The sequence below is a fragment of the Seriola aureovittata genome, chromosome 8 (genome assembly GCF_021018895.1).
Source record: "Seriola aureovittata isolate HTS-2021-v1 ecotype China chromosome 8, ASM2101889v1, whole genome shotgun sequence".
Classification (NCBI taxonomy): Eukaryota; Metazoa; Chordata; class Actinopteri; order Carangiformes; family Carangidae; genus Seriola; species Seriola aureovittata.
Window position 1 is genome coordinate 27,822,764 of NC_079371.1, and position 27,996 is coordinate 27,850,759.

Sequence of the window (27,996 nt, forward strand, 5' to 3'; positions counted from 1 at the left end):
TCCAAGCTGGCAAGACGAGACAGGTGCTGAGCGTGGCAGCTGGCAGGATAGCAAGAGTATGGATCTTAAGCACAGGAATAACAGGATAACAAAAAGTCCAAAAAGACAGAGAAAAGATAATGAATAGAGCTTGGCCGTAGCGTTAGAACCACATGAAGAGACGGAACAATCTGGGCGAAGAATGATGAGTTGAACAGGTCCTTCATACTGCAGCTGGTTGTGGAGTTGATGAGAAGCAGGTGAGTATGGAGACTGGAGGGAGCAGGATCCAGGAAGCCACGCCCAGCTGACACACACACACACACAAATGGGCATAAATTACAAACTGGGGACAAACAAACATGAGGTAGGGGAGAACAGCACAAGAGGGAAAGAAAAAGAACACAAGGTCCAAATCCTAACAGACTGAGCCAATAAAAACACTGAAGAAGCCAGTGAAGATAGAGCCGGCAAAAACTTAAAATAAAACTTAAATAAAACTTTCTGGATGTTTTGACAGGCAATCATCCGACTGGGATTTGAGCCAGTAGTCCTCATTTCCAATCCAAATGTGCGCTGGCCTGATCGCTTTCTTTTTCAGAGCCTTTTTAGATGAAAAAGTGGTTTTCTTCAGTGGAGGAAATTCTGGAAGGTCACTGTCGTCTGAACCCTGTCGCTTTCCCCTCAAATGCAGGAACATGCACATGCTCCCAGACCAGCAACCAAAACAAAGAACAGAGAAAATCGAATTACAACACACACAGAGGGAGGGGTGACTTTGTTCTGTGCTTGGGACATCATTGCTCCACTATATCTTTACATAGAGAGCAGTTGTTAACGTATGTATTATTGTTTAGAACCTCACTTACAGAACATTTAAACATCAGCATGCTGTCATGGGTTATAAATGGGGGTTTTAGTTGTTAACAAATATTTTCATAAGCATTGTCATTACAACTACATTATAGTGTATTATAGTGCTGGGTAGCCCTTCTTGTGTTAATTAAGACTCATGTGAACTTAAAAAAGCCTGAGCGGTGTTAGTCTATGAGGCATCAGCAGCGTGGTGAAGGTCCATATGTTTGCATGATAGGCACAGACAGCTAATGCTAGCTGAGTTTAGGCTGTAATTTTTATGGTTCAGTGCTAAAGCTCAACGGCATTTTGTCTCCATCCTGCCATCCTTCCATCAGCAGTAAAAGCTCAAAATTTACAGGACACAGAGCAAAGGGGGAATGCAGTGAGCCACAAGGCAACAGCTGCACACACAGATTACCACCCAGGGGGACGGTAGAGCAGCCATGTTAGAGTTAAGGTAATAAGTAATTTACCAGGAATGTGTGTATTACCCTGGGCTGTATGCAGCAGTCTGCAAGGGTCCATGCATGCAGACATGGAAACCATACATTGGCCTTAGAACTGTAAGCACACCAAGCCACTACACTAGGTAATGTTAGGGAAAATTTCTTATCATCGGTGGTGAAGAAAGAGTGCTGGTGTCCAGGATATCTTATGCTGAGGATTTTTATTGAAGCTTGACCAAGAACGGAGGAATCATCAATACAGACTTTTGTGCATAATGTCACCTCAATTCTGAAGCAGGAACCACTGAGGATAGTCTTTATACACAAGAAGAGGGAGAAGAGGGATTTCTGAATATACTGTTGGTTCATTAACCATAAACAAGGAAACTTGATTCCTTGACTATACACACCCAGGTGCTAACTCTTAGAACACCCAGCCACTTGTTACTGACCATCCAAGGTCTTCTGTTATCAACCATGGCACCAGCAGTGTCAGCAGAAAACCACAGCTGCATCTGGAGGAGCCACCTGAGCGTCTCAAAGCCTGTAAGATTCAATGCAGCAGCTGTGGCACAAATGTGCGTGGAGCGCCAGGGAGCAGGTAGTCCACATAAGGTCAGAGAGGTTGAGGGTCCTAATGTGAGGGCTTGACTGTCTGCACCTTAAACCTGGATGGAAAAGGGACAATCAGAAAAAGGTTTGAAATATAAGGTGGTGTGGCCCTTTAATGCTGCATTAGAAAACTTGTTAAATCTGAACTAATCAATATTTTTGTATTAAAATTAATTAAATGATATATGATGTGGAAGGCTGCTGAATTTTCCAAGTGTATTTTTGTGTCTCAAATTGAATTGTACTGATACGACCAGTCAGGGTGGAGAACATTCCTTGTTCATTAAGATGTTAGCTAACTCAAAGATTGAAGGTAAATATAAAATAAAGGTAGATGTCCATGTCTTTATTGATTATAAAGCAGATCTAGTGTCACGGTTAGGCCATGACTCTTGTTTGTTTTCCTGTTTCCCCTGTGTGTGTGTGTGTCTGTCTGTCTGTCTGTCTGTGTGTGGCATGGGTGTGGCTCACTCCCTCTCCCTGGCTCCTGCTTCACCACCTCACCTGCCTCCAATAAACTCATCAAGCTCAACAGTATAAGAAGCCTGGCACTCCCTCCACTCACCGCCAGAACCATAACATCTAGGTTCTATATTAATACTGTGAAAATATCAAAGCGCTCAGTCCACAGAGAAATGCACACAGCCTGTATTCAGAAACTGAGTCTTAAAATCAGCCGTCAGGACTTCTGGAACTTTGTGATGTCACAACAAACCGATCACTGCCCTCAGCCATGCCCCGAGCCCCGCCCACCTGGATCCACCATCCAACCTTGCAGGATTTAGTTTCTCTGAGTGTTTACCTGAAATCTGCTATACTTTTATTGGATCACTCAGAATACAGCCAATCAGAACAGAGGCTCAGAGCCTCCTCTCTTCTGATTGGCCCACTGGCCTGTTGTTACTAGAGCTCCAGAGAGAAGCCTGAGAGAGGACACGTAAAACTACACTGAGATGGTTTTTGGTTTTAAAACCACAAATATCAACACTTCAAATAAAACACAGAGAAGAGGAAAATGTGGAGCTTTCACTGATTTGATTGCTAATCACACCATTAGCAACTGTACGCACCTGCATGCATTTGATGACGTGTGTGTTTGATGGCATCTGATAATTGATAACAGTAACCATTAAGCTCATTGTTAACATTAGTTTGGAGTAGAAATAACCTCTACCTCTCTGTGTAGTCTAGAGAATTACTCATCCAGACTCATATGCTATTAGGCTCACTGGGAGTGTGATGTCAAAAGTGTGAGGCCAATTGCAGCTGGGGTCAGGCACCAAAGACGGCTTGGTGTTTACATTTAATGACATCAAAATCGAATGACAGACACATGGACAGTGATTAATCTGTTTATAGTTTATAGATTATTTACATTCTTCACATACAAAAACTAAACCAGCAGATTTTTACACTGTTGCTCTAGAAACTGATGAAATGAATGAATGTGTTCTGATTGGCCACTCTGATGTCATAGCACTTCTGTTATGACATCATGTTGTTATAAACGCATAACAAAACACAAATACTGCATTCTACACAGTCACCATGGCTACTATAACATGATCAGCTGATCCTAGAGGTGTGCAAGATAATTAACCTAAATATCAAATACTGGTTGACGTTTGTCAGACTGCTGTAGCTCGCTCAGTGGTTCTTGCTGTACAGTAGATTATAAAAATGCAGTATGATATTATATATAATAAAACAACATTAGTCCAGACAGTGTTGGTATCATGTGCAATGACGTGTTGTGTATGGACACAGTTAGTAGGCTATTGGTTACTGAGAGAAAAATTGTCAGATGGTTCAAACATAAATAATCATAATGTTCACAAAAACAATGACATGTGCAATGACATCATTAACAGTAGAAAATGATTGACAGCTGCAGCAGCGAGGTTGGTATGTGCATGTCTGTGTGTTAATAATGTGATCCTGGAGACTCTCGACTCTGTAATAAGATGCATTATATAGAATTGCATTCATCAGTGACATAATTAACTTTGAATCCGTGTACCAAATGAGTCAGTTTTACTTGTTCTAGGCTCAGTATATATTTATACATAGTTATGATTCGAGGGAGCAGAGAGTCCATGTTGTGTTTCTGTTATTGCTCCGTGGGGACGACCTCCAGGATGATCTGTAGGGTTCTGTTGAAGGAGTCTGAGGACAGAGAAAAGAACATATGATGACATCAGTGATGACACCTAATACGACCACCAACATGTGGTAATAACAAATATTCCAAAATGTTTCTACTAATATCTCAGTAACCCTGAGGCGTAGAAGAAAAATATCTGAGATTTCGAATATCATGTACCTTTTTTCCAGGATTGTTTGATTGATTGATTGATTGATTATATATTATTAAGAGAGCTTTTTTTTCTCGAGATAATGGAATAATTATCCTTTTATCTTGAGGAAAAAAAAGCTCTGTTATCTGTTATCTCACGATTTTTGTTTTGATTAAGTTATCATCATATAAATTGTGAGAAAATGCTGAAAAATTCCCATCACATATGACACTTTCCAATGTATAAACACCAAAATATTCAGATTGCCATTATACAAAGCAGAGGAAAGTATAAATATTTGAAAGTAAAGTAGTGTGAACATTTGAATATGTGAAACATTTGAATATTTGAAACATTAAATATCTATTTTTTAATTTTACCTTGAATAATTATTTCATTGTTAAACTAGTTGAGAACAAATTTTCTGTCTGTGCTTTAATCAATTTATCAAATAATGATTTAACGATCCACAACTGATCAGTCGTCTCTAATTTCATATGTGCAGATGAATCAGTCACCTGAAGCCCTCTGGAGCCACTTGGGTTTGTGATCAAAGTAGATGAAGATGTAGTATGCAGGGATGCCAGTGAGGGAAATAACAAATCCAATCCCTGTGTTCACTGGGTCCGAGTACAGAGACAGGAAGACCATGAAGAAACACGTGAGGCAGAATATAACTGGGATGAAGAGCGGGACCTGTGGACAAGTCAGGAGTGATATCTGTTACTATTCATATACTGTATGTAGAGGCTTCAGAACGTATTCAGACCCATTCTTTTTTTGCACACTTAATTATGTTGTATATTTCATTTTAAATGGATTTGGATGTCATCCTACACTGAGATGTGTCGAGATCAGAGTCCACCTGTGGCAAGTCGATTTGTGTATATAAGGTCCTGCAATTCACAATGTATGTCTGGACAAAAACCAAGTCATGAAGTTCAAGGAACTCTCTGTAGACCTCTGCAATAAAATTGGAGTGAGGTACAGATCAGGGAAACGTTTGGTATTTTATCAACCTCCAGATAAGATCAGGGCCATGTCTAAAGCTTTGAGTGTTCCCAGGAATAATTGTGAAGGAAAAAGTGAAGGGTCTGAATAATTCATGATGCTTGTACATAGAAATGGATGTTTGACTTTCTTATAAACTCATTCACATTTGTCTTTTAAACAAGTTTTCTAAGGGAACTGAAATATAGCTATCAGAGCAACAGTACCGTGGAGAACAGTGAAGGTGAGTAAGTTGTAGGTGTCTGACCTTAAAGGGGCGGGGCAGGTCAGGCTTTGTGTAGCGGAGGTAGATTAAACCCAGCACCACCAAACCAATGAACAGCCACCGCAAGAAGCTCATGAAGTTCAGCAGGCTGTAGATGTCTCCCACAAACAGCTGGAGCATGGTCATAGGGTACTGCACACACACACACACACACACACACACACATAAACACACACACACACACATACACACACACATGTTAAAAGCTTTGTAGCCTATATGGTAGCTGCTGTGGTTTATGGAAATATTCTCAGAAAATTGTCTTGTTTGTGACCGGCTGGGAGATGTCCATTAAAGTCCATTATCAGGACAGCAGGTAACCATAGAAACAACATCAGTGCTTCACGCTACATTATCAGTGAAATGACAATTTTGAACATGTAATATGGTCAGTACTGCTTGTTTCAGCATTTGAATTGATGGTATCAGGGATAATTGGTTATTGGCTAATGAACAGTTATTGATTATTGTCATTATCACTGTTACTGCAGTAAACTGACCAGTATGAGAACAGCAGCCAGTGGAGTGTTCCTGCGGACATGGATCATTGACAGAACCTCAGGGAGCTGTCCTTCACGTGATGCCACATAGAACATTCTTGTGAACACACACACACACAGACAAACACACACATACACAGGCACACACACACACACAGACACACAACAATAAAAAATAAAAATGTTGTTAATATTGAACTGAATGTGTGTATGACTAAAACAAGTTCACTTTAAATGTATTTGTCTTTCCATTTGTGTATTTTATATTTGTATCTGTGTGTTGTTACTTGTAATGTTTTTTGTGTTATGTTACCTGCCTTGGGAATACAGATATAAATTAGCATTTTTGCTACAATCTGGCATGTTTACATTGTGTATTTTATACTGATGTTTATTAACATGCATTGTCCCTGAATGTGGCTTGTAGTGTAAAGCGCTCTGAGTGGTCGATAAGTCTAGAATAGTGATCTGTAAGTGCAGTTATCTACCAATAGAAACCTGCACACTGTGTGGATACAAACTCCAAACAGAGGCAGTGATGTAGTGCAAAATCTACTCCTCCAAATTGATTGAATCACTGTGAACACTTTTTCACCTCAACTGTATGTGAAAAAGATACTATACTGTACATTTTAACACATTTTAGTGAGAGAGCTTGCAGACAGTAAAATAAATACCTGAATAAACACCTAAAATAAGTACAGCAGTTACTTTGTCATGGTTATTTTAATGCACATAGCTGTGAGATGAAGGCCAGCAAAGAGGACGCATCTGTACCTTGACAGGGCAAAGAGGCAGCCATTCATGGAGCCATAGCAGGACAAGGCCACAAACACTGGAACAGCTACTGAGAAGTTCCCCATCAACTTCTCTGCAAACGTCTGCGACAGGTACAAACACAGGGAGAGAAAGCAAAGTGTTAGTTGATGTTGGATTCAACGATCCAATATGTGACCATTACACGTCAACAGTGTATCTGTTATTCAGTGATTTCCACTAATGATGTAACATTATTAACTAGATCTTCAGCTTATCAGCTGAGGAACTCCTACGGACCAACATCAATCTCCGGTCTTAATCCTCCGGTCCATGATCTTGTTCATTGTCTGTGTTTGATAGTGAACAAGCACAACTGGATAACTGTCAATATGTCAATTTCTGACATAAAGCATAAAACATAAACTGTAAACTGACATAGCTACATGAATAGACAGTGTCATGTCTTAAAACTTGAAATTTTAACAAATCTACTTGCAGACCACTGGTGGTCAACAGGCCACACTTTGATAAAACCACAAACTGTCATTTTTATATTTACAAACTAGAATCACCTCCTGGTGGTTGTCTGCCTCCTCCACTCAGACTAGTTTCAGGTTACATCCCTGTTTATCCACAGTCAGAGAAAATATCAACCATTCGTGTGAAAATTTTTCATAATTGCTGCATGAAGTCTTGAGTTTTGGCTAAAAAAGTGTTTTGTGAGGTGACACTGACCTTGATCTTTGACCTTTGACCACCAAAATATAATCAGTTCATCCCTGAATTGAAGTGAACGTTTGCACCAAATTTGAAGAAGTTCTGTCAAGGCATTACTGAGATATCCCGTGCTGTGTTGGAGCACGTTCATTAGTGAACTTTTTGAGCATTAGTCAGTGTAATTGTGAACTTTGGAGGCAGATGAATCAGTGAGCCTGATTCTGTCCAGTGTCCAGGTGGGCAAACCACATCCTGGCTCCAGCACACACACACACACACACACACACACAACACTGAAATCTACTTCATCTTTTTATTTCAGTTTTGAAAGGGAAGTCATTTTTATTTCCCAGAATGTTAGATAAATAAGGGAAGTGAATGAATCAGACTTCCCAGCTATCGGTTTACTCAGCTGTTGTTGTCTGTCTTGTCTTATTAACTGTAGTTCGATAGAATTTGAGCTGTGACAGAATTGATGATGACAATAATTGTCATAAATGGGTCATGCAGAAGTGGGAACAAACACATCATGCAGTGATAGTGGGAAGCCATATCCTAACATCTTTATCATATCATGATAATAATCTGCCATTTTCAAGCACTGTATGATCACTAAACGTAAACTAAGGGGTGACTCCATAAACAAAATGTAAAGGACCTGCCACCAGTTAGACTTTCATAGACCAACTGCACAAAGCTACCTGTAAGTTATCTTAATTTTCATCTGTCAGTCAGAGTCTTCGATATACCTTCAATATATAGGCTGACCTCTTCAAGACAAGTTCTAGACATGAGTTAAACTCTGTAATTAGGTTTGAGACTTAAAGCCCTCTGTCTGCGAGAAAGGAAGAACAGAGTGTAATTCCTTTATCCCAGCACAGATAAATGCTCTTAACACCTTTCTTAAGGCGCTCCAATCACTCATCTTGCATAGGGCAATAAAACTAACTGCATTAGAAAAGATCAGAGATCTCTTAGTGAATGAATCTGCCCCCGCTACAGGCTTACAGTAGCACTGATAGCAGTCCGTAGTCTTAAGCAATGGCGGCTGTTATTAGGGGATGTCTGTGATGTGATTATCACCAACAGGGCTGGGCCGGAGCAATCAGATTAACAGCTGCTGGGAAGCCGAGCTGTCGGAGACACTTCGCTGATAATGACACGTTAAGTGCAGGACGGCAACCACGGCGCTCACATTAGGAGTAAACGTCACAAATAGCACAAGAGACTTACCTAAATGTGTTACAGTAGCACACACACCTCTCCACTGCAGGAGCACCAAGGCCAACCTCAAGTGTGAAGAACTCACCATCACAAATCTGTTCACAGCTCGTTGGTGGTTAGTTTCAAATGTAAAAATGAATAACTCAATATCAAAAGAGACTTAAATGTACAGTCAGCATTTTGGATTGTTGTTGTTTCTTTTTGTTTACTGACTTTACATTTGTCCCCCAGGACAATTGAACTTCTTTAAGATTCACGCTGTGTTTTGCAGTCAGACTTTTGGCCAACAGAAGCTACAGACCAGGGGGATTTCACAGCCTGACACTGTGGATGTACAGACAACTATCAATGGATCCTTTTGATACTGAAGAAAAATTTTAAAGATAATGGTTCTCATGTAAGTTCTGGAGCCATAGAGGACATAAATCCAAGGTTTTAAGTGTCTTCCTTGTAGTGTTATGACTGAGTATAAGGACAACTATTTGGAGTTGTTCAAAAGTTCTATAGAAAATGACTTGATTCTGTGGTTAAGGAGAAGAAAGGGAGAAGAAATGTGCACCAATTCCAGGGAAACAAAACTAGTGGGATCACTTTTGCACTTATTTCTCCCTTTTGTGGTTTTGTTCTTTGTTCTTTCTTTTACCACATGCTCCAAGTAACTTCAAAAAAGAAGTTCTCTGCTCTGTTGTGAGGAAGTTCCCGGCTTCCAACACCAACTACCGCAGATTCTGACCGGCTACAGCGAGATTTTAGCGCTCTGCTCATGAGCGGCTCGTCGTCAGGGTGAAAGGGTACAATTAGCATTCGCTCCCAGCAGAAAAGACTCTGCAGGAGTCCCGGGTATGTATCCGTGATGTAAAGATGACACCTTGGTGAACACGCTAGCTTTTGTTGTTAAAAACTCACGCAAAACAGTGGAGCAACACACCCCCCGATATGAGTGCTTCAACTTGTGTAAGTGTTGACATGATACAGATCATGTAGCAGCCCAGATAGATTCTCCACAATTCAACTGCACAGTTCACTTTACTGAAGCCATGAGTACAAAAGCATAATTTATTCAAATGTATCGGCATCGTATACAACAAAACAGTGGTCACTCTCAGACAATTGGACTTTACAATTTCTTCAAAGGTTGTCTGTTGCTTAATTATTTATATTCCTTTTTGTCCTTGGTCCACCAATCAAAAGAAAGAAAAGGGTTTTATTAAAAATTAAATTGAAAAGGAAATTTCTCACCACAGCAACAGCGTCTGAGGCCAAGAGCTCCTCTGGTGACATCACCGTGTAATACGCCACATTGGTCAGCACATAACAGGAAGTCACAATCCCCATGGAGATACAGATAGCTAATGGCACAGTCCTGAGGACAGGAGGGATAATAACAGAAGTATCACACTGTCATTCACTTCACATATGTCTCAGTCACCTTCATTTCATCTCTATTATGGCCTTTTCTCTTTTTCTGCCTCCTCTCTGTGTAGCAGGAGAAGGAGGCCACTCTGTTGCTGGTGATTATTTAATACACCTAGTATGAGTACACTGAATTTCAGGAGCATGTATGATAAGTTGTCAAATTAAAGCTGCGATTCAAATATTAACAGCCAAAACAAATAAGTGAAGGTTGGAAATTACCTGTAATATTGTATCTTACAATATTACAGTCATTCATTAATTATTTCTATTTGCTGTGTCTGGATTGCTGTTACTGTTGATGATATTTTCCACTTCCAGAGACAGATCTAGGTGAGTAAAGGAATGAAGTTTGATGCTGAACTCGTATCGTATCTTCTAGACTAATAAGTGAACAGCTCGAAATGCTAACGTTGGTTATGTAGCAATAACAAAAACTTAAGATTTCTTAGTTCTCCAGGTGTTTTAGCATATTGTTGCCACTGAGGATGCTTGTTAAGCAAACAAAAAAAAAACTGAATAAAACGGGTATTCTCTGTTTTCTTGCTGTCAACAAATCTCATGAAAAGACAAAAAGACCAAAAATCTCTAAACTGTCTGAAATCCCATTGGTTCCTAGTAAACACACAATTCACATGTTTTTGTTTTCTTATTGTCAAAACTAACATTCAAACAGTAAAGTGCATTTGTTGGGACTATTTTCAGCAGCAGATTAATCCACAGACTATTTTCAGAAGCAGGGCAGTGTATGTGGCATTGATTCAAAATAAACAGTGTATGTGTTCATGGTAATGAAGGCCCAGTGCAGTTGTGAGGCTCACTGATGTGTGGAGCTCTATTGCAATGAGGAATAATATATATCAGCCTTTAGATACACAAACAATACATACACAACACAATAGTTGATTTGTATGCACAAGAATTTGTTAACAATAAGAAAATCATTTAAATGACCATTGTTGTTTTTTTTTCACTTTTGTTGAGGACTCAACAAAATCGAGTCTGTTCAGACCTAATGAAGTTGATATGGCTAATGTAATGGACAACTTTATCGTTCATTTGGAGCGGTGTTTGTGACCAGTCCAACATTCACTCTCTTATAGATCTGTGTTTGGTCTCTAAATGACTGAGCAGAGAAGTTGGATTTAGAGCAGATTGTGGAGGACAAGTCTCATTGTGACATTCAGACAGGTGCAACAAATGACTGATGGAGTAACAACTACAGCAGCCACTACATTGTTTATACATGTCTGCGTTTTCTGCTGTTTTATTCTGCTGATAATTCTATAATCATTCCTTCCCCCCTTTGAAAAATGGAACGCAGTAACGTTTACTCAGAAACAATACATTACTATCAGAGCCAGTACATGGATCAACTTACCTCTCAGGGTTTTCTACCTCCTCTGTCACAAAGTTCAGGTAGAACCTGGAAAAGGAAACAGCTGTTCTATAACCTCCACTGATTAAAGAATGACAAAATGATGATGAATAAACTGACACCACGACTGGCATGTAAGTACAGCATATGTGTGTGTGTGTGTGTGTGTGTGAGAGGATCATACCTACCACCCAGCGTATGCATACATCCCAGAGTAGAATGCCAGTGGCATACCAGACAGCTGCACATTGTTCAGTTCAAAGGCATTCTCAAAGTTTCTGGTCTCCCCTGCAGACACACACACACATACACACACACACACACACACACACACACAAACACACATTTTTTTCTTGTTTACGGTTTGAAGCACCATAATGGTGGGTTGGTGCAGCAGTGAAATGATCTTTGCAAAGAGTTCTTACACAACACATGTAATAATAATAATAATAATAATAATAATAATAATAATAACAATAATAATAATAATGGTAATAATAATAATAAAAATAAACAAAAGTAGTTTTAAAAATTAAAGAGATTCATGGAGCAGTATTCTGCCTAAGCTTGGAGAAATAGATTATTCTCCACAGCACAGATTAAATTATACTCATATATAATTAGTTGAGATCACATTTATAAGCAGAAGCTGATACAAACAAATAAAACAATCAAATGGGACAATAATGTTGTGCTGCAAGCCATTAAAAGCCAGATTCTCTAAAATACCTGTCAGCCAAATAAATTCATTTTTTTATTTGTTTTATTATTATTTTGTCATTTTAAATATGCTAACAAATACATTTGGAATATAATGAACAGTACATACACAGTGTTTCCCACACAGACTTTACTTGGGCGCAACCCCCCAAGTATTTTAACAGCCACCAAAGTATATTCCATTAGTATATACGCCCTCACCTTTCTCTGATGGAATCAGGAAATTCATTTTACCCAAAATATTGTGATTAAATCAATATTTTTGTAAAGGATAATCTTATACACAGCATTAACAAAGACGTAGGTCTGTGGGCAATGACATCGGCCTCGCCAATTTGATGGCACAGTGAGCTTGTGAAAGGAAAATTAACAGAATAAATAAAAATTCACTCACATGCCTCTTTGGCCGCATTTTGTTTTGGCTGCACATGTTTTCGTTTGCTGTCTTAATCTAATTATATAATTTTTTCCACTGTTTATTTTTTCAAAGATCAAGTAAAATAAAAAAATTTTTTAAAAAAACACGGGCCATTTTTCGGGTACACAGCGCCATGTTCATTCCAAAATACATGTAACCTCTAATTTCATCATGTGTGCGTGAGAATAATCTATTGAATGTCTGTCTGAGGCAATTTAATCCTTGTCCTTAGTAGGTATATGGCATTTCATCCATCCCGGACTCAAAGCCATGCTGCACTCGTCTGCGAGGGTGGTTTGTAAGTCTACATTGATGCAGACTTGGTGTTGGAGGGCTTTATAACCCACTCCCATAGTTTGGAACAACACTCAATGTGGCGGACCCTCCACACGAACGTGCAAACGGATTGAGAGTGGGTGGGTGGGTGGCTGGGGGGCAGTATTGGAATTGGGCCCTTTTCTCTGATTGTGTATTGTTTTCTGACTTGGTAGTTAAATTCGAATTCTATGAAAGAAAGCGGCAACTATGCTGCGTTGGTAGCTACACATGCAGCGAAGTTGTCCTGGCTAAATATACGTACCCATCGACTTCCCGTGTGGGTAGATGGAGGGGTGGGTTGGGGGGGTTGGATCTATTAAGTATATTATGTGAAATTAATAGAAATATTCAATAAAACAAAATATTGTGTTAAACGTCACATGTATTTGTTGTTTGTTACATGTAGCAGACCATTTTTGTGCCAGCAGGTAGTACCAGCCATTTTCGCCGGCTACCACCGCAAGTATATTTCAGACCTGTGGGAAACACTGCGTACATTATGTATTTATTGTATATCTCTTTGAAATGATTGTCGTCTGCCATCTGAATAAGGGAAAAAAATAAGTTATTCAAGTTATTCGTTTTTCAGACAAGGGCCTGAAAAATGAACGTGGGAAAAACCTCCAAAAGCCCCTGGATGCTGCTCTGTCCTGGAGCTCTTGTTAACGTTTAGATAGTGTTGGAGACCACATGCTCTTAGTTCTACAGACAATAGAACTCACTTCCCCACAGTTCCTCACTGTTCACACCTGGGGACGACCCTCCCCAGAGGACCTCACTGACCAGTCAGTGTTAGTCAGTGTGTGACACGTGACCCCCCAGAGTGTCACCAGGCAAAACCCGATCACCTTCTTCGTTCTGTCTCGCCTCTCCTTGGCTTGCTCAGGAGCAGCGACTCCTTTTCCCTCTCGGCTCTTTACAGAGCGACAAGCCCAGCTCAGGTCACCACTGGCACCTGGGAGACATTCAGCTCTCACAGAGACAGCAGCACTCTTTCTCACTCTGCTCTTCAACAGCAGCAACATGAGTGGACAAGTTTACTTCAGCAGCTACGACACAAATTCTGCCGGCTGGTTTTCAGAGCAACCACAGCCACAGCAGTGTTAGCAGCTGAGATGAACGAGGAGGAAGCCAGCGGCCTCCTCTGCAACACAGAAGCCACACAGCCAGACAGGACTTCACTCCACCAGGAAGCAACACAAACTCACTGGACTTTACAACAACACTGGAAAGGACCTCTTTGTTTTGCACCGAGGACTGGGTAACATTAACACCTAGCACAGCACAGCTAAGCATTATTCTTAGTTAAGTCTTAACCTTTGTTATTATACATGTTGGTTAATGTCTTGTTGTTGAAATGTTTGCTTGGGTTGTCACATAGTTAATTCGAGTACTTTTATGTTCACACACATACCTGCAGTACGTCTCAGTCCTAGAACCTGCATGAAGCTAACCTCCTCCCTCTAACCTGGTACCTTTAGATCACATGAGCTAGGCTAACAAAGAAACTCACACCTTCCCTCCCACACACACACCAGGTGGTCTCGGCTGACATTTTGAGTAGTTTCTTTGTTTACGGCCATCTTGTGTAGTCTTCTTTGTTCAAGCCATGTGGTCACAGCGACCATTTTGAATTGGCCATCTTGCCTGTGTCCCCACAAACTTTCACCCCATACACACACACACACACACACACGCACACGCACACGCACACACACACACACACACACACGCACGCACGCACACACACACACACACACACACACACACACACACACCTGTATATACTAGATTAGACACTGTGTTTTACTCTGTTCCATTGTAAATAAATGTCTTTAAGTATAACTACTGGTGTGTTTAATGTTGCACAAGCATGAATATTGCCAACTTTAACTTACTGTTGAAATGGCAATTGGGTTATAGTTATTAAGTTAATTATTAATTAGAGTTCCAGATTAATAGTAATGATTTGAGAGTGAACCAACATTGGCTATCCTTGTGTTTTTAGGCTGGTGCCCCCGAGGACTTTTAATTCATTTTAAAGTTATCATTTAATATTAATATTTTTAATATTAATATTTTCTTAATTTATGATAAACAACCAAAGGTTCAACATATGGTGACCCACTTGTGAGGCAGAGCTTAGACCCAACAATAGAAAACAGTTTACAGCTGAAATGGAAATCCACCAATGTGATACGTATTGTAATGCTTTAAACACAAATAGCCAGATATTTAAGTGAGATCAGTAGCTGAGGGAAAGACAGTGAACCCGTATGCTAAACTGGCTCACATCCCTCTGAGCACTGTGCTGTGAGGACATTGGGAAATGCTCACACTGTTGCTTGCTGTGAACAGCTGTGTATGAGGCCTGTGAGGCTTCAGGGTCATATTTACTCTACATGTTGTTGTGTGAGACAATTGTTGCAGCTGCTCTGTGTGAAGTCTGGAATGAAACACTAAATGTCCCCCGCACTCCAGTGTAGTTTTAATACTGGCTATTAGGGATGATGATGATGATGATGATGATGATGATGATGGCTTACCTTTAAAGAGCTGGTACAGCCCAGGAACTATGATGAAAGCAATGGCCAACAGCTTACTGAAGGTGAGGAAGATCTGAATCCTGGCCGTCCATGTCACACTCATACTGTTCAGGTACATGATAGACGCTGGAGACAGAAATACAGTCATTAACTTACAGATTCAAATAATTCCAGTTCTGTAAATTTTGTTGAATATTTTTTGTCCGATTACTTTACTGTGATGTAAGCAGCAGGATATAATCAATTTAGTCCATCAAAACAATATGCAGAGAGCTACCTTTTAGCACCATAAACAACTGCTTCAACCAGCCATTGAAAACATCAAAAATTACATATGAATATGGTTTAATTCAATTGTCTGTGAAGGACAAGAGCAGACTAAACGTAGTAAAGCATAGTAAAAGTGTGCTCCAAGATTATTGGAGTTCAGCAGAGGGACTCGGGCTCATGTTGGGAGAAACAGCAAAGCAAAAAAGAAAGATCAGCCAAACAGACCAAATTCTCTCTAATGCCTTCGGGTCGACGTCATAATGTGGCCTTGATGAGAACTAATCTTATAAGTCCTTTATTCCTTCTGCTATTAGGCTGCTCAACACAGACAATACTCATTTTAAATGATTGTTATTTTAGAGTAATTCATTGCATATATTCTATTTATTGCTTTTATGTTTTACTTATTGTAACTGTCACATGCCTTTTAATGTTTCCTCTGACATTTTAACTGTATCTGGTTGGTTGGTTGTCTGTTGAGACTGAACGATGGACTGGGAAGTTACAAATGAATTGCCCATGGGATGGGGGATAAATCAAGTTGTCTGAACTGAACTGAACTGAACTGTCTGTTACTATAGGCAGGCAACTGCTTAGGGCCCCAGGCTTTTAGGGGGGCCCCAAGCTTTGAAAGACTTTACTCCACAGCAAGGTCTCAAAATGCAGCTCCCTCCCCCTTAAACAACCAATGGAGGATTTGCAAGGACATCTGAGTGGGAGACCTCCCTAAAGGAGCCCCATTTAGAATACACACAATGGTGACTGGTGATTGGTTGTTAGGTACGTCCATTCAGCTCAGACATATCTCTGTTTGGCTGGTGATTGGTTGACTGAACCAGCTGCCGCATCAGTCCAGAGCCACATCAAAGCTCATTCACTTCTTATTTATTTTAGATTCTGTTTCTGTTGTCATTTTATTTTTTAATACACTTTCCTCTTGTGCTGCTACTCTTTTATGCTGCGGTGTCAAATTTGAATTTCTTCTACAGGGATCAATAAAGGTACATCTTATCTTATCTTATCTTATCTTATCTTATCCTAAGGTCTGTTCAAAAAGTTGCTGGATATGTCACTAATTGCTTTTATGAAAAAAAGTAGCTAAAGTGTTTTAACAGTCACTAAATCTAGTAAGAAAATCACCAAGTTGCCAACACTGTTCAGTAGGAAACCTCCCTGAAGGAGCTTTCTGGAATGATGAGCACTACCCTTGTAATGTGGGTTATTTACAATGTGACAACGTTGAAGTTATTTAGTTATTTATTTAGGTTTATATCTATTTTTTGAAAATGACAAGGTCTGTTACGTACTTTGTATAATGCAAATTCTATTAACATGAACATTTGGAATAAGAACAAAGTTAAGATATCATGCATGTTTAATTGGTGTCAGGTTATTTATTACATAATGCTGATGAATGGTGATTGGAGGGGCCCCCTTCCAATTTTATGCCTAGTGCCCCTGCTGAGTCTAGAAACGCCACTGACTATTGGAGTGTTTGATTTTGGCTTTTTTCCCAGTGAAACCCAGCTCACTGTTGGCTGTATTATTATTATAATCTTATTATTAGAAAAAGATTGTCCTGGGTCTTGTCATGTGACATCAGCCCTTTCTCCTTCCTCTGCCTCTAACTGCACAGTTTCACTCCTGTTATCATGTGCACTTACGTCTCCTGTCATTCACAGAGCAGGTTACAACAGGTCAACAAGGATATAACCATCCTAGCAGCGGATGTGTTAATTTAAGGGCAGTCCGTGTACGTACTGATGCCAATGGCGGTGGCCAGTTTGACAGCCACGGGGGGGATGTGACAGGGCATGAACAGAGGCTCCAGGATGTACTGACCAAAGGCCAGAGAGATGACGGCCATCCCTGCAGGCCTGCAGGATACACACACACACACACACACACACACACACAGCCACAGTTTTTTACAGACATATAACACAGCACATTAAATGTATGTTAAATTTCCAAGAATGAATAGTTTTGTTGTAAATGTAAATGACAGGTGTGTCTCACAGAGATTAATACATATACAATTATCAGTCAGAGCTGCAGCTCTGTGAGTGTCTTTCAGCTCATTGTGTTGGTTTTATGGCCCCACCTTCATGGTGCACCACCTGCACAGCAGACAGACACAGTTAGAGACCAGCTGGCTTCAGGGCCAGAGGTTTTTCTCAGGAATTGTTGAGACCAAACACAGAGCAAAGAGTGACGACAACTGTCACTGAGTGTTTAAAGATCTTCTGGGGATATTTGTTGAACCCAGTTTTCAGCCTGGATACTCAGCAGCAACCTCTGTAGACTTCAGCCCAACACGACCCCACTCTGATCATCCACTTCACTTGTCATATATCTTCACGGAAGAGTAAAATCAACTAGTTCATGTTCATAGTTCACTGAATTTCTGTATCTCAAATTGAAATGGCCAAATCGTTTCTATTTCTTTAGAGTTTGCTGTTGTGAAATAATGAGTAAAGTTATATGGATGGTTAATATCTACCTTCCAATACATATGGCGCCTGGTTATATGGTGGGGGGTCTGGGGCCCTCCCCCAGCAAAAAAAAACATTGTGATATAAAACAGATTTCCTGCATTTTGACATCACCTGACCTCCTGGATCAAGTCAAGAAACAGCTCCCTGAAACAGTCCACATTAGTTAGACCGAGGTGCTGTGAAAAGCAAGCATGCATTAAGAACAGTTTATAACTGGTGGATCAGGACAGGAAGTGATTATTAGAAGAATAATGGCTATTTCATATTTGATATGTTCATTAAAAAAATCATGTATCTAGAATAGTAGCAGATTACAGGCTACTAGACCATCTTCAAGATCAAACAAGAACAAAGAAATTATATAAATGAATCAGCCTCACAACACATCACTCAATGTTAAACACTCACAAGGTCATCTTCAAAGTCTAACAACTGTAACAAACTGTAACAAAGTACAAACAGGCTCACAACAATGATCTAATGCACCTGTTTAATTTTACTCACAGGTTCTAGTAGCAGCTAAGCTCCACTAGCTGCTGTAGTTTTAACGTTATACAGGAATCAATAATCATAACTTCAACAGCAGATAATTTAACCTGCATTATCTCATATCAAGGACTATTGTCATGCAGACAAACTATGCACAGAAAACCTGTTCAACATATATAATTACATTTGTACATAAAGGAGTTAGTGGCTCTTAAGCTACCTCTTATTGAAGAGCGACCAGAGCGTGCTGTATGCGAACCAAAAAATGTTATATTATATCTCCAGATTACAGTATTAAGGTAAAATACATTCATGATTTTGTAAAGTCATTCTACCATAAAAACTGTTACTGAATCATGAGAAAGTTTCAGAGCAACAGAGACACAGAGCATCGCCGTAACTATAGTAACTCACTCACATACCTGTGTGCGTGCACACGGCGTGAGAGGAGAGACACTGACTCCTCTGAGCATGAATGGGAATAAATGACAATACAACAGATTTGTGGATATTTCTCACTTTCCTGTGATGGTCTGTCTTTCCACACAGAGACTTTATCAGTTATGAATTTGTTTTTTATGCTCCGCTGCATCCAGACTGGACTCCAGTTTAGGTTCACATAATGATAACAAGCCTGACCTGGTCAGACCTCAAACCAACCAGGGGCCTCATGAGACGGAAAAAAAAAAAAAAGAAGCTTATGTCTCGTGAGGCCCCATGGTTGGTTGGAGGCCCTGCATGGGCTCAAACCCAGGTAAGCCCATGCATTAAGGCACCACTGCATACCAGTATGAAGCTGGTGGTAAACATTGGTTTGGTGTGGAGAAATTGTCTCAAATATCACTTATATAAATACAAATACCTCTCTCACTGACAAACATGAGCCCACAGACCCCATCTGATAAGATTTTTGCTTTTAGATGTTTTATTACACAACATTCATAGATTCTGTCACTGTGTTAGGTATGGATGGAATTATAATGAAATGAATTATTCCCCATTTTGCTGGGGACCCCTAGGAACCTTTTCAAGGACCTCTTGGCCCCACTTTGAGAACCACTGGTCTAAAGGATTATTCATAAAGACCCATATGCTATTACATGTACTGGGAGATTTGAAAAATACAAGTGTGGAGACGGAGCTCAGCTGTGGCAGGGTGTGATTTGGACCCCCGGTTCCCAATGTGAGACACACTTTTTCTTTCTCTCTTCTTTTGGTGGTTGGTGTGTTACCGCGAGTTAACGACGCTCATGTTCATTAGTTGCAAATGAATACGTTCAGTTCAAAGGTCACCAAAAACATTAATGTGTTCTTTTGGTGCAATCAGGCACAGCTGTATGTTTGTGTGTGTGTGTGTGTGTGTGTGTGTGTGTGTGTGTGTGTGTGTGTGTGTGTGTGTGTGTGTGTGTGTGTGTGTGTGTGAGTGTGTGTGAGTGTGTGTGTGTGTGTGTGTGTGTGTGTGTGTGTGTGTGTGTGTGTGTGTGTGTGTGTGTGTGTGTGTGTGTGTGTGTTGTGTGTGTGTGTGTGTGTGTGTGTGTGTGTGTGTGTGTGTGTGTGTTTAATATGTTATGGGCAGGTTGAATACATAATCACATCCTCATGTGGTGGACTGTGTCTATGATTCTTATTGAGGCCCAGCGCTTCAATAAGAATCAAATAAGGTTGACTGGTCCCACAGGCTCATCTTATAGCTCATCAGTATTTCTCTCTTCATTTCCCACGGCAGCCGCTGAGCTGCTGCAGCCAAACAAATTTCTCTTTGTCTCTTTTGTTCTTGTTTTCATTCTCTGTCTCTGTCTCTGTTCATTTCCCATGGTTTCCATTCAGTCCCTGTAGCCTGAGGCCAGCATAAAATTGGGCAGCTCAGGATAGCCACTAGACTGTTTATACTGCTTCGCCTTGGCTGTGTACACACACAGCTGTGCATGGAGCGTTTTCTCCCCTCACTGCTTTAAACTAAACGCAGTATTCCACAAGGTCACGGCCAGAGAGTGCCAGTATTTGCCTGGTGTGATGTCGGTGATCAGAAATCAAATCATCTTTAATCATTAACTGTATTATGGGTAAACTGCTTGGGCTGTGTTTATGTCAAAGCAATTAATGCTACATTTTGCGCATTGAGATGTAATTGATTTAAGTAGAATCGCTGTAAAAAGTGGGTTTGTCCCCTGGCGGTGAATCAGTCCTAATGGAGATTTCTGGTAGAGTTAAAGGGGCTATATGTAAGTTTTCTCCGCTGCCGAACATTATTTCTCGTCAGCAGCAGGTGGTGGTCAAGCCATCGTTGTCTTTATAATACAAGAGGATATAATACGTCCTCTGAGCAGCTACGTCTTCAGGACAAACTGGAGGTTACAGCGAGTCTCTATTGGAAGACTGTGAGGAGATCAGTCAGGCTAGCTGGTTAGCATGCTAACTTCAGTAGAAGACGTGATGGAGACAAAAGTTAAAATTGGTGTTTGTTTCCACCTCTGGAGACAGCTGTTGGTGAGTAAAGGAATGAAGTTTGATGCTGAACTCACAACGTTTCTTCTAGACTGGTAAGTGAACAGCTGCTAATGCTAATGTTAGCTATGTAGCGATAGCAAAACTTACAAATAGCTCCTTTAACACTTTTCAGGCTTCAACTTTAAAGCAGCATTCATTGATATTTTTGGCCACTTTGGGGCAGTGCAACAAGCAGTGGACACATTGATATCTTATCACCTTATAAAGTAGTTATTGCTAAAATTTAAGTAAACAATCTATTCACACATCCAGCAGATACAGAACAACAATAGCAATGAAGTCAAATTCCCTCTCTTTTTGTGTTTGTGTGTTTGGTCTCCACCAGCTCCTTAGGGAAATATTTGAATGTTCACTAGCTGCTCTGTGTGTGTGTGTGTGTATGTGTGTGTGTGTGTGTTTAGGTGTGTGTGTGTGTGTGTGTGTGTGTGTGTGTCTGTGTCTGTTTGCTGGGACTGAACCAAAACAAGTTTCAGGCCGTAAAGACCAAAACAATGAGTTGAAAGATGCTAAGATGCTCCTTAGAACTGAGGGGAAACCTCAGATGTGGTGATGACTCTGTTTGGGTTGATCACTGTAAGCAACACATTTCGCATCACACATAGTGATTTGACACATTGTTAATATAAAAACATTGATGAGTGCAGCTTTAAGTTAGTAAGTCATTACCTTATTGCAATAAGATCTGCCCACAGCCTTATGAAAGCCATCTGAGGTCCAAAGGCTTCCATTATGTATGTGTAGTGTCCACCAGACTTCTTAATACACGTCCCCAGCTCAGCGTAGGACAGGGCTCCTGCAGTGACAGAGGTGACACATTAGCTTTGGCTCTGAAACAAGCAGGGGGGCACAGAGTAGTCCCAGGGCTGTAAAACCGTCTCAGCCTCATCTGTAGAAATGTACAGTCCCTCCATGGGCCCCATGATCACTAAAATATATTACTGGGGCAGCCTTTTAGTGTCTCAACCCATAACTCAAGACAGAAAGATTTAGGTGGATGGATTTTAATTACAAGGCTAGGGAATAGGAATTAAAGGAAGCAGGAAAGGGGTTAAGGAAGAGTATTCAAGGATAATGTGCTTGGACCTTTCATTACAGTTTAAACTGAAGGATTTAAGTTTACTGCAACAACATATGCTGTGATACACACACATGCACTTCAGCACTCCCTCCTGCAACACCAGTATTTCTACCATGACTCCTAGAAATTACAGTTATATATGACTATATTATCTTCTCCCAATTATGTAGTGGTGTCAAAAGTAATTCTCTTCAGTGGCAAAGTTTCTTTAGTGCCACATACAGTATATGAACTGCACAGTACTGCAGTGTGTGTGTGTGTGTCTTACATCCTGACCCCCACCTGTGGTTTGATTAAAGCTAGTGAAAGGTGGTTTCGGTTAAATGTTAATAAGCACATTGTGTCTCAAGTCATTTTTTCTGTATTAAACAAGACCACACTCTTTCCCTAACCTTCACCAAGTTTAATAACATGTAGTCAGCAAATGTTGTACTGCAAGAAAACAAATGAAATACGTGGTCAGTGATGTTCAGTATGAAGTTGAAACTACAATGCATTACTTTAAAGGGGGACATATTATGCAAAATGCACTTTTCCATGGTTTTCTATCAGTAATATGTGTCCCCGGCCTGTCTACAAAAGTCCATCCTCTCAGTCTTTTGCTTGCACCACCTTACAGAAAATGTTTGCAATCACAGGCCAATTGGAGATTTTCCCTTGATGTCGTCATGAAGGGAAATAACACCTCCCCCAGGTGGGTGACACTCTCCGAGCTAGTTGTGTGTTCCGCCCCCTGAGTCCGCCTTGCAGCCGCTATCGTTTCTTCCCTCGCATCACGGCTCCGGTAAAACTATGTCGAAGGTACGAGCGATGCGCGCTAGTTGCTCGGTTGTTGACCGTACAAACCAACACAGAAGTCTTTTTACCCCCTACGCCTGAGGATCTGAAGACCCAGTGGATTTGTTTTATTTTATTTTTGATGGACACTTTAGGAGTTGTAGCGGGCTAACCATGTCACATCGGACTGCTTTCTCAACGAGGGCCAGTACAATGTGGGATTTGCTACATTCTGAAGATAAAGCTTGGATCAGCACCGACTGTCCGAGACCCAACTTCAAACTTGGGAGCTGTAAGTTTCACCATTTTATGTTGCTTTACTGTATGTACACAAGAGCCTGTTGCGTGTGTTGTTAGCATGACAGCTAATGTGGCTAACGTTTAGCGTCGTCGACACGCAGCTTTTTTGCACTGCTTGCAGCTGTTGCCATAACGACACATTTGAGGAGTTGTTGGTGTAACCTCTGTTTCCTCTGCTCAGGCCAGCACATCAAGTGCATCTATACAGCTTCCTGCAACAAGGGATGTTGCATGCCAGACTGACCCACTGTAGGCACACAGTTATCCTTGAAGACTCTTCAGCCTCACATCAGAAGTACAGGTCTGTAGCCATCTGAAGTGCATCTACTTTTGATAAACCTAGCAGTCATTTATCAGTCTTGGAATACTGTGCAGGTAAATGAAGCTGTGGTTACTTAGAACTTGTGAGAGTGTGTAGGCTAAGGTTTCTGTCAACATTAACATCTTTGATTTTCTCTTTACTGTACCTCCACACTCTACCTGGCTGCCATTTACTACAATGAAAATGCTGACCGACCACAAGCCCAAACAAAAGAAGGTGAACCACTGTTCAAGGTCCAATTTCCAAAGGTGTGTTATATTATTTTATTTTTCAACCAAAAAATGTTTTGTACACATTGTATTAAGTATTGCACGTATAATGTTATGACAGTTCCATCAACAAAAAAATACAGTAAAGAAAATGTCAGGAGGTAGTTAGAAACAGACTTTCAGTCATTGTTTTGTAAAAAAAAAAAAAAAAAAAAGTGAAAAATTTAAACAAAGGCTTTTGTTTCTAAAGAAATGACTCCTCTGAATTCATATATTATATGCACACTATCTGCTGATAGAAGAACTTTACAAATCAAAGAGCAGCTAAACTAATTTATTTGAGGGTGTGTTACTCCATTTGTGGTCTGTTATTACCATTGTAAAATGATTTGCACTGAAGTAAAACAAGACTGCCTAACATCTTTTATTTAGATTGAAACTATATGTTTTTACAAAGAAGCAAAACGTACTGGTGTATTCCTCTCAACCGTAAAGGACCATAGTCAGTGCGGTACATGTTGCAGGCAGAACACAATGAGGCAGAGCGGCTCCAACCCAGGACGGTCTACCATACATGGTAAATCTTCCTCCATCTCCCATAGCCATCTGGTAACCTACAGTGAATTGCAAATGGTAAATGCTATGGTTTATTATAAATGTAATGTAATCAAAACAAATTACTGATTAGTTTGTCCAGTGAGAATGCTACCTGTGGTATCTCCTAGCAGCAGATATTCTCAGCTTCTGTGGGCATGGTTGCACAGTTTCCACAGGAGCACCTATCCAAAATATAGAGAAAAATGGTAACATTCACCAAAATATAAAGCTTGTGAAATTCAAACACTGACAGACAGTGGAGCTAAGGTGGGTAAGAAGTAAGCTTGGCTACATATTAAGCGCATATAACATAGGTAATTTATAACATGTCACTTATTGCATATAATGTGGAGCTTGACAACAGTGTAGTGTAGAAAACTGCACAGTTTAGTCTTTGACTAAAGATGACTGTTGCTGTCAGACATGTTTATGATGATTTACAGCTTTCATTGTAATACACAAAATAAATTTACTACATAAAGGAAGATGTTATGATGAGCATCTCTGCTCAAAACATGGAGAAAAATGATTTACTTTGTCAGCATCTATTAAAATATCTGAATAGTACTGACACTAAACACCTGTAGCAGTCCACATACAACAAACATTTTCACACTGTAAAAGTATATCTAAGGAGGAATGACAGATAACTACATTACACAATTCACAATAGTGCTTATTTACCAAAAGAGCTCCTAGTAATGACGAGACAGTAACAGTTAGCATTAGCTACCTAGCTACATGTTAGTAACTGTGTGCCAGCACACATCAACAAACTGAAAATGTAATGTCAAAATACACAAAATTGGTTACCAACCATTCAGAAACGTCCTGCTGCAGTTGTAGAGTTTGAACTTCTTCAGCAGCCTCTCCCTCTGGCTCAGATTCTGGATAAAAGTCGTGTGGTTGAACCAAAGCGCTTCCAACGCCAGGTCGGCGGTCAAGGTCACCGTAAACATTAGAGCATGGTGCCAGAAGCCCAAGCCGCATCCCCTTCCGGAGAGGGGCGTGGTCAGGCACAGCTCATTTGGATTTAAAGCTACAGACACAGAAACAGCCTGTTCTGAACAGGGCTCAAAAAGAGGGGTTTACAGGCATGCTGAAATATAGGATCGGAGTGGATTTTATAGCAAGAAGCTTCAAAGAAATGTTTTGGGGACCTCTGAGACTTATTTAAACTTGATGAAAAGGAGCATAATATGTCCCCTTTAAATGTTGCTGCAGCAAGGAATGGTGGGAAATAATTTCTCCTTTCCTTTCATAAGGAAGGTCCAGTGTTTCCTATGCTAAAAGAGATAAGATAGGAAGCACTGAAGCTCCTTTCCTCATCATTCAGAGAAGTGAAGCAGCTGTGATCATGCTGCTGCTCTGATACTTCAGCTCAGTTCACTCAGTTTGAAGCTTCTTAAGAAAAAAAAACTTTTTGACCACAGCCCAGGACTCTGTTTATGTAGCACTTTTTTAGTCTATTGACCACTTCACAGTGTTTTTAGTGTATGTCTCATTCACCCAGTTATACACCGATGTTGCAGCATCAGGAGCAGTGAGGGGTTCAGTGACTCTCTGAAGGAGGCGGGGAGCAAAACATTATTATTTTGAAAATGTAGTAGTAAGACTTCCTGGATCTCATTTTAAGCAGCATGGAAAAGACATTGCATAAGAAGTATTGTAAGATAGGAGGATGTAAGAGACAGTGGCACACAAATAAACTGATCCAGATCACAGAGTAAACAAGTGTTACACACCTGCAGGACCATGAGTTTCATAACACACAACACCGAGTGTTAGACCGACATAATGTGACTCAGATCAGTCACTTATACTACAGTCTGTGTCCGTGAAGGGATATTTGACAAATATATTAATATATACAGTATAATGATTTGTTAAACTTCTCTTACTCTTGGCTGGAACTGAGCACACTGCAAAATAATTCTTCTAATCAATGGGTTGAATGTTTTTTTAACATTTTACATAATATAAGGTTACACTTCTTTGACCATGAGGAGTTAGAGTGCAGGCCTCAGGGTGGAGGTGACACACAATTACATCATCATTGACAATGATTTCCTGCCAGTGCTGATATTTACAGCAAAGCAGGTCACACGTGGATCTTACACTTAGCTAAAGCTAAATCACTTCAGCCACGCAGGATATTACGTTTTTAATTTTAGGTTTGTAGCTGAACGAACTTAAACTTACTAATACAATACTGTGTCATTACTAAAAACAAAGGTTATTAGTAAGCATATATATAAATATATATACATATATACATATGTATACACACATATATAAGTATATATATAAGAACCCTCTTGTGGGACACTGGACACTTGTTGTGTTGTAACATTGCTATACATTATACTGTATTAATGTGTATTCTTTTCATCCTTTGTTATTCAGTAATAAGTAATTATTTAACTTGTATACAGACGCTAAATGCATTTTGTAATGTCCACCTCCAGCATCTCTCAGAGTAAAAAGAACAAAGTTTCCATCCCTCCAACACTTGTGAACTAACTCACCAAAGAGTGACAGGACGCCGCAGGCGATCCACACTATCAGGGACATTCCTATACTGCCTGAGTGTTTCAGGATGCCCTTTGGAGAGATGAAGATCCCGGCCCCAATGATGGTCCCAATGATGATGGAGATCCCTCGGAGCAGGGTCACCTTCTTCCCCAGTCCCACCTTCCTGTCGTCCTCATCTTGCAGTTTCCCAGTGGGATCTGATTGAGTCCCATTCTGGGAAAATGTGTGTCGATTTCCATCTTTGTGAGTAGATGTGGACCTTTTGGTCATCTTTTAAAACACTGCTTAACACACACACACTCACTTTATTTATTGGACTATGGACTGTAGTGGTCCAGCTTACCCACTCTGTGATATATATGTGCAGGCAAAGTTGCAAAAGTAGGAGTAACACTAAATTCCACGGAGGAAACCTCCTCACTCTCTCTCTCTCTCGCTCTCTCTTACTCTCTCTCTCTCTCTCTCTCTCTCTCTCTATCTCTCTCTTACTCTCTCTCTTATTGTCATTCATGCTTTGCTCACCACTCGCTCTCTCTGTACAGCCCCCACTGCCTGCTCCGTACCTCTCTGACTTCACCAAACTTTTTTTCTCTTGTTCTTCTATCTCCTTCACTCTTGTCAGTATTGCTGTCTCATCCTGTCTGGTTTTCTGTAGTCCCTCCCTCCCTCTCTGTTTCTGTCAAGCCTTTTATCTGAAATTCTACCTCTCCAGTAAAACCAGCTGAGCCTCACTGAGGTGAGGTGTCGTGCTCCTTCGTACAAGTAATCATGACGCAGCAGTAATCATATCTGTTTTCAAAGCCAACTCACCTAATTCCAGGTCTCAGTTCTCCGTTCCCTCTCCAGTTTCTCTTTTGTCTGTTTTTCACTTTTAAAATCTGGGTTTTTCTGACACAGCTTGGATATTACTTACATAATAACCAAAGCTATATAATTAATGATAGTTTCATCC

The 27,996-nt window shown here is 40.3% G+C and overlaps 1 protein-coding gene and 1 long non-coding RNA gene across 2 annotated transcripts; both read right to left on the minus strand.

Annotated features, from left to right (window-relative positions):
- Positions 1-3,231: 3,231 nt before the first annotated feature.
- Positions 3,232-27,838, minus strand: slc7a11 (solute carrier family 7 member 11). The gene is made up of 12 exons (XM_056383752.1): positions 27,038-27,838; positions 21,893-22,019; positions 17,493-17,608; positions 15,462-15,587; positions 11,648-11,747; positions 11,463-11,507; positions 9,908-10,031; positions 6,746-6,849; positions 5,969-6,065; positions 5,451-5,600; positions 4,711-4,888; positions 3,232-4,061 (listed from the first exon to the last, which is right to left on the minus strand). The coding sequence occupies exons 1-12, from the start codon at positions 27,312-27,314 to the stop codon at positions 4,006-4,008; spliced, it is 1,500 nt and encodes a 499-aa protein (XP_056239727.1). The 5' UTR covers positions 27,315-27,838; the 3' UTR covers positions 3,232-4,005.
- On the minus strand, positions 23,938-25,775 carry LOC130174126 (uncharacterized). The gene is made up of 3 exons (XR_008828545.1): positions 25,327-25,775; positions 24,622-24,691; positions 23,938-24,526 (listed from the first exon to the last, which is right to left on the minus strand). It is a non-coding gene; the product is annotated as an uncharacterized LOC130174126 (long non-coding RNA).
- Positions 27,839-27,996: the final 158 nt, after the last annotated feature.

Excerpts from the sequence above, each read along its gene's own strand:
- slc7a11 (XM_056383752.1), bottom strand. The coding sequence starts at position 27,314 with ATGACCAAAAGGTCCACATCTACTCACAAAGATGGAAATCGACACACA. Across the intron at positions 17,609-21,892 it reads GCAGATCTTATTGCAATAAG|GCCTGCAGGGATGGCCGTCA; the intron begins GTAATGACTTAC and ends TGTATCCTGCAG. Across the intron at positions 6,066-6,745 it reads TGCCTCTTTGCCCTGTCAAG|AATGTTCTATGTGGCATCAC; the intron begins GTACAGATGCGT and ends TGTGTTCACAAG.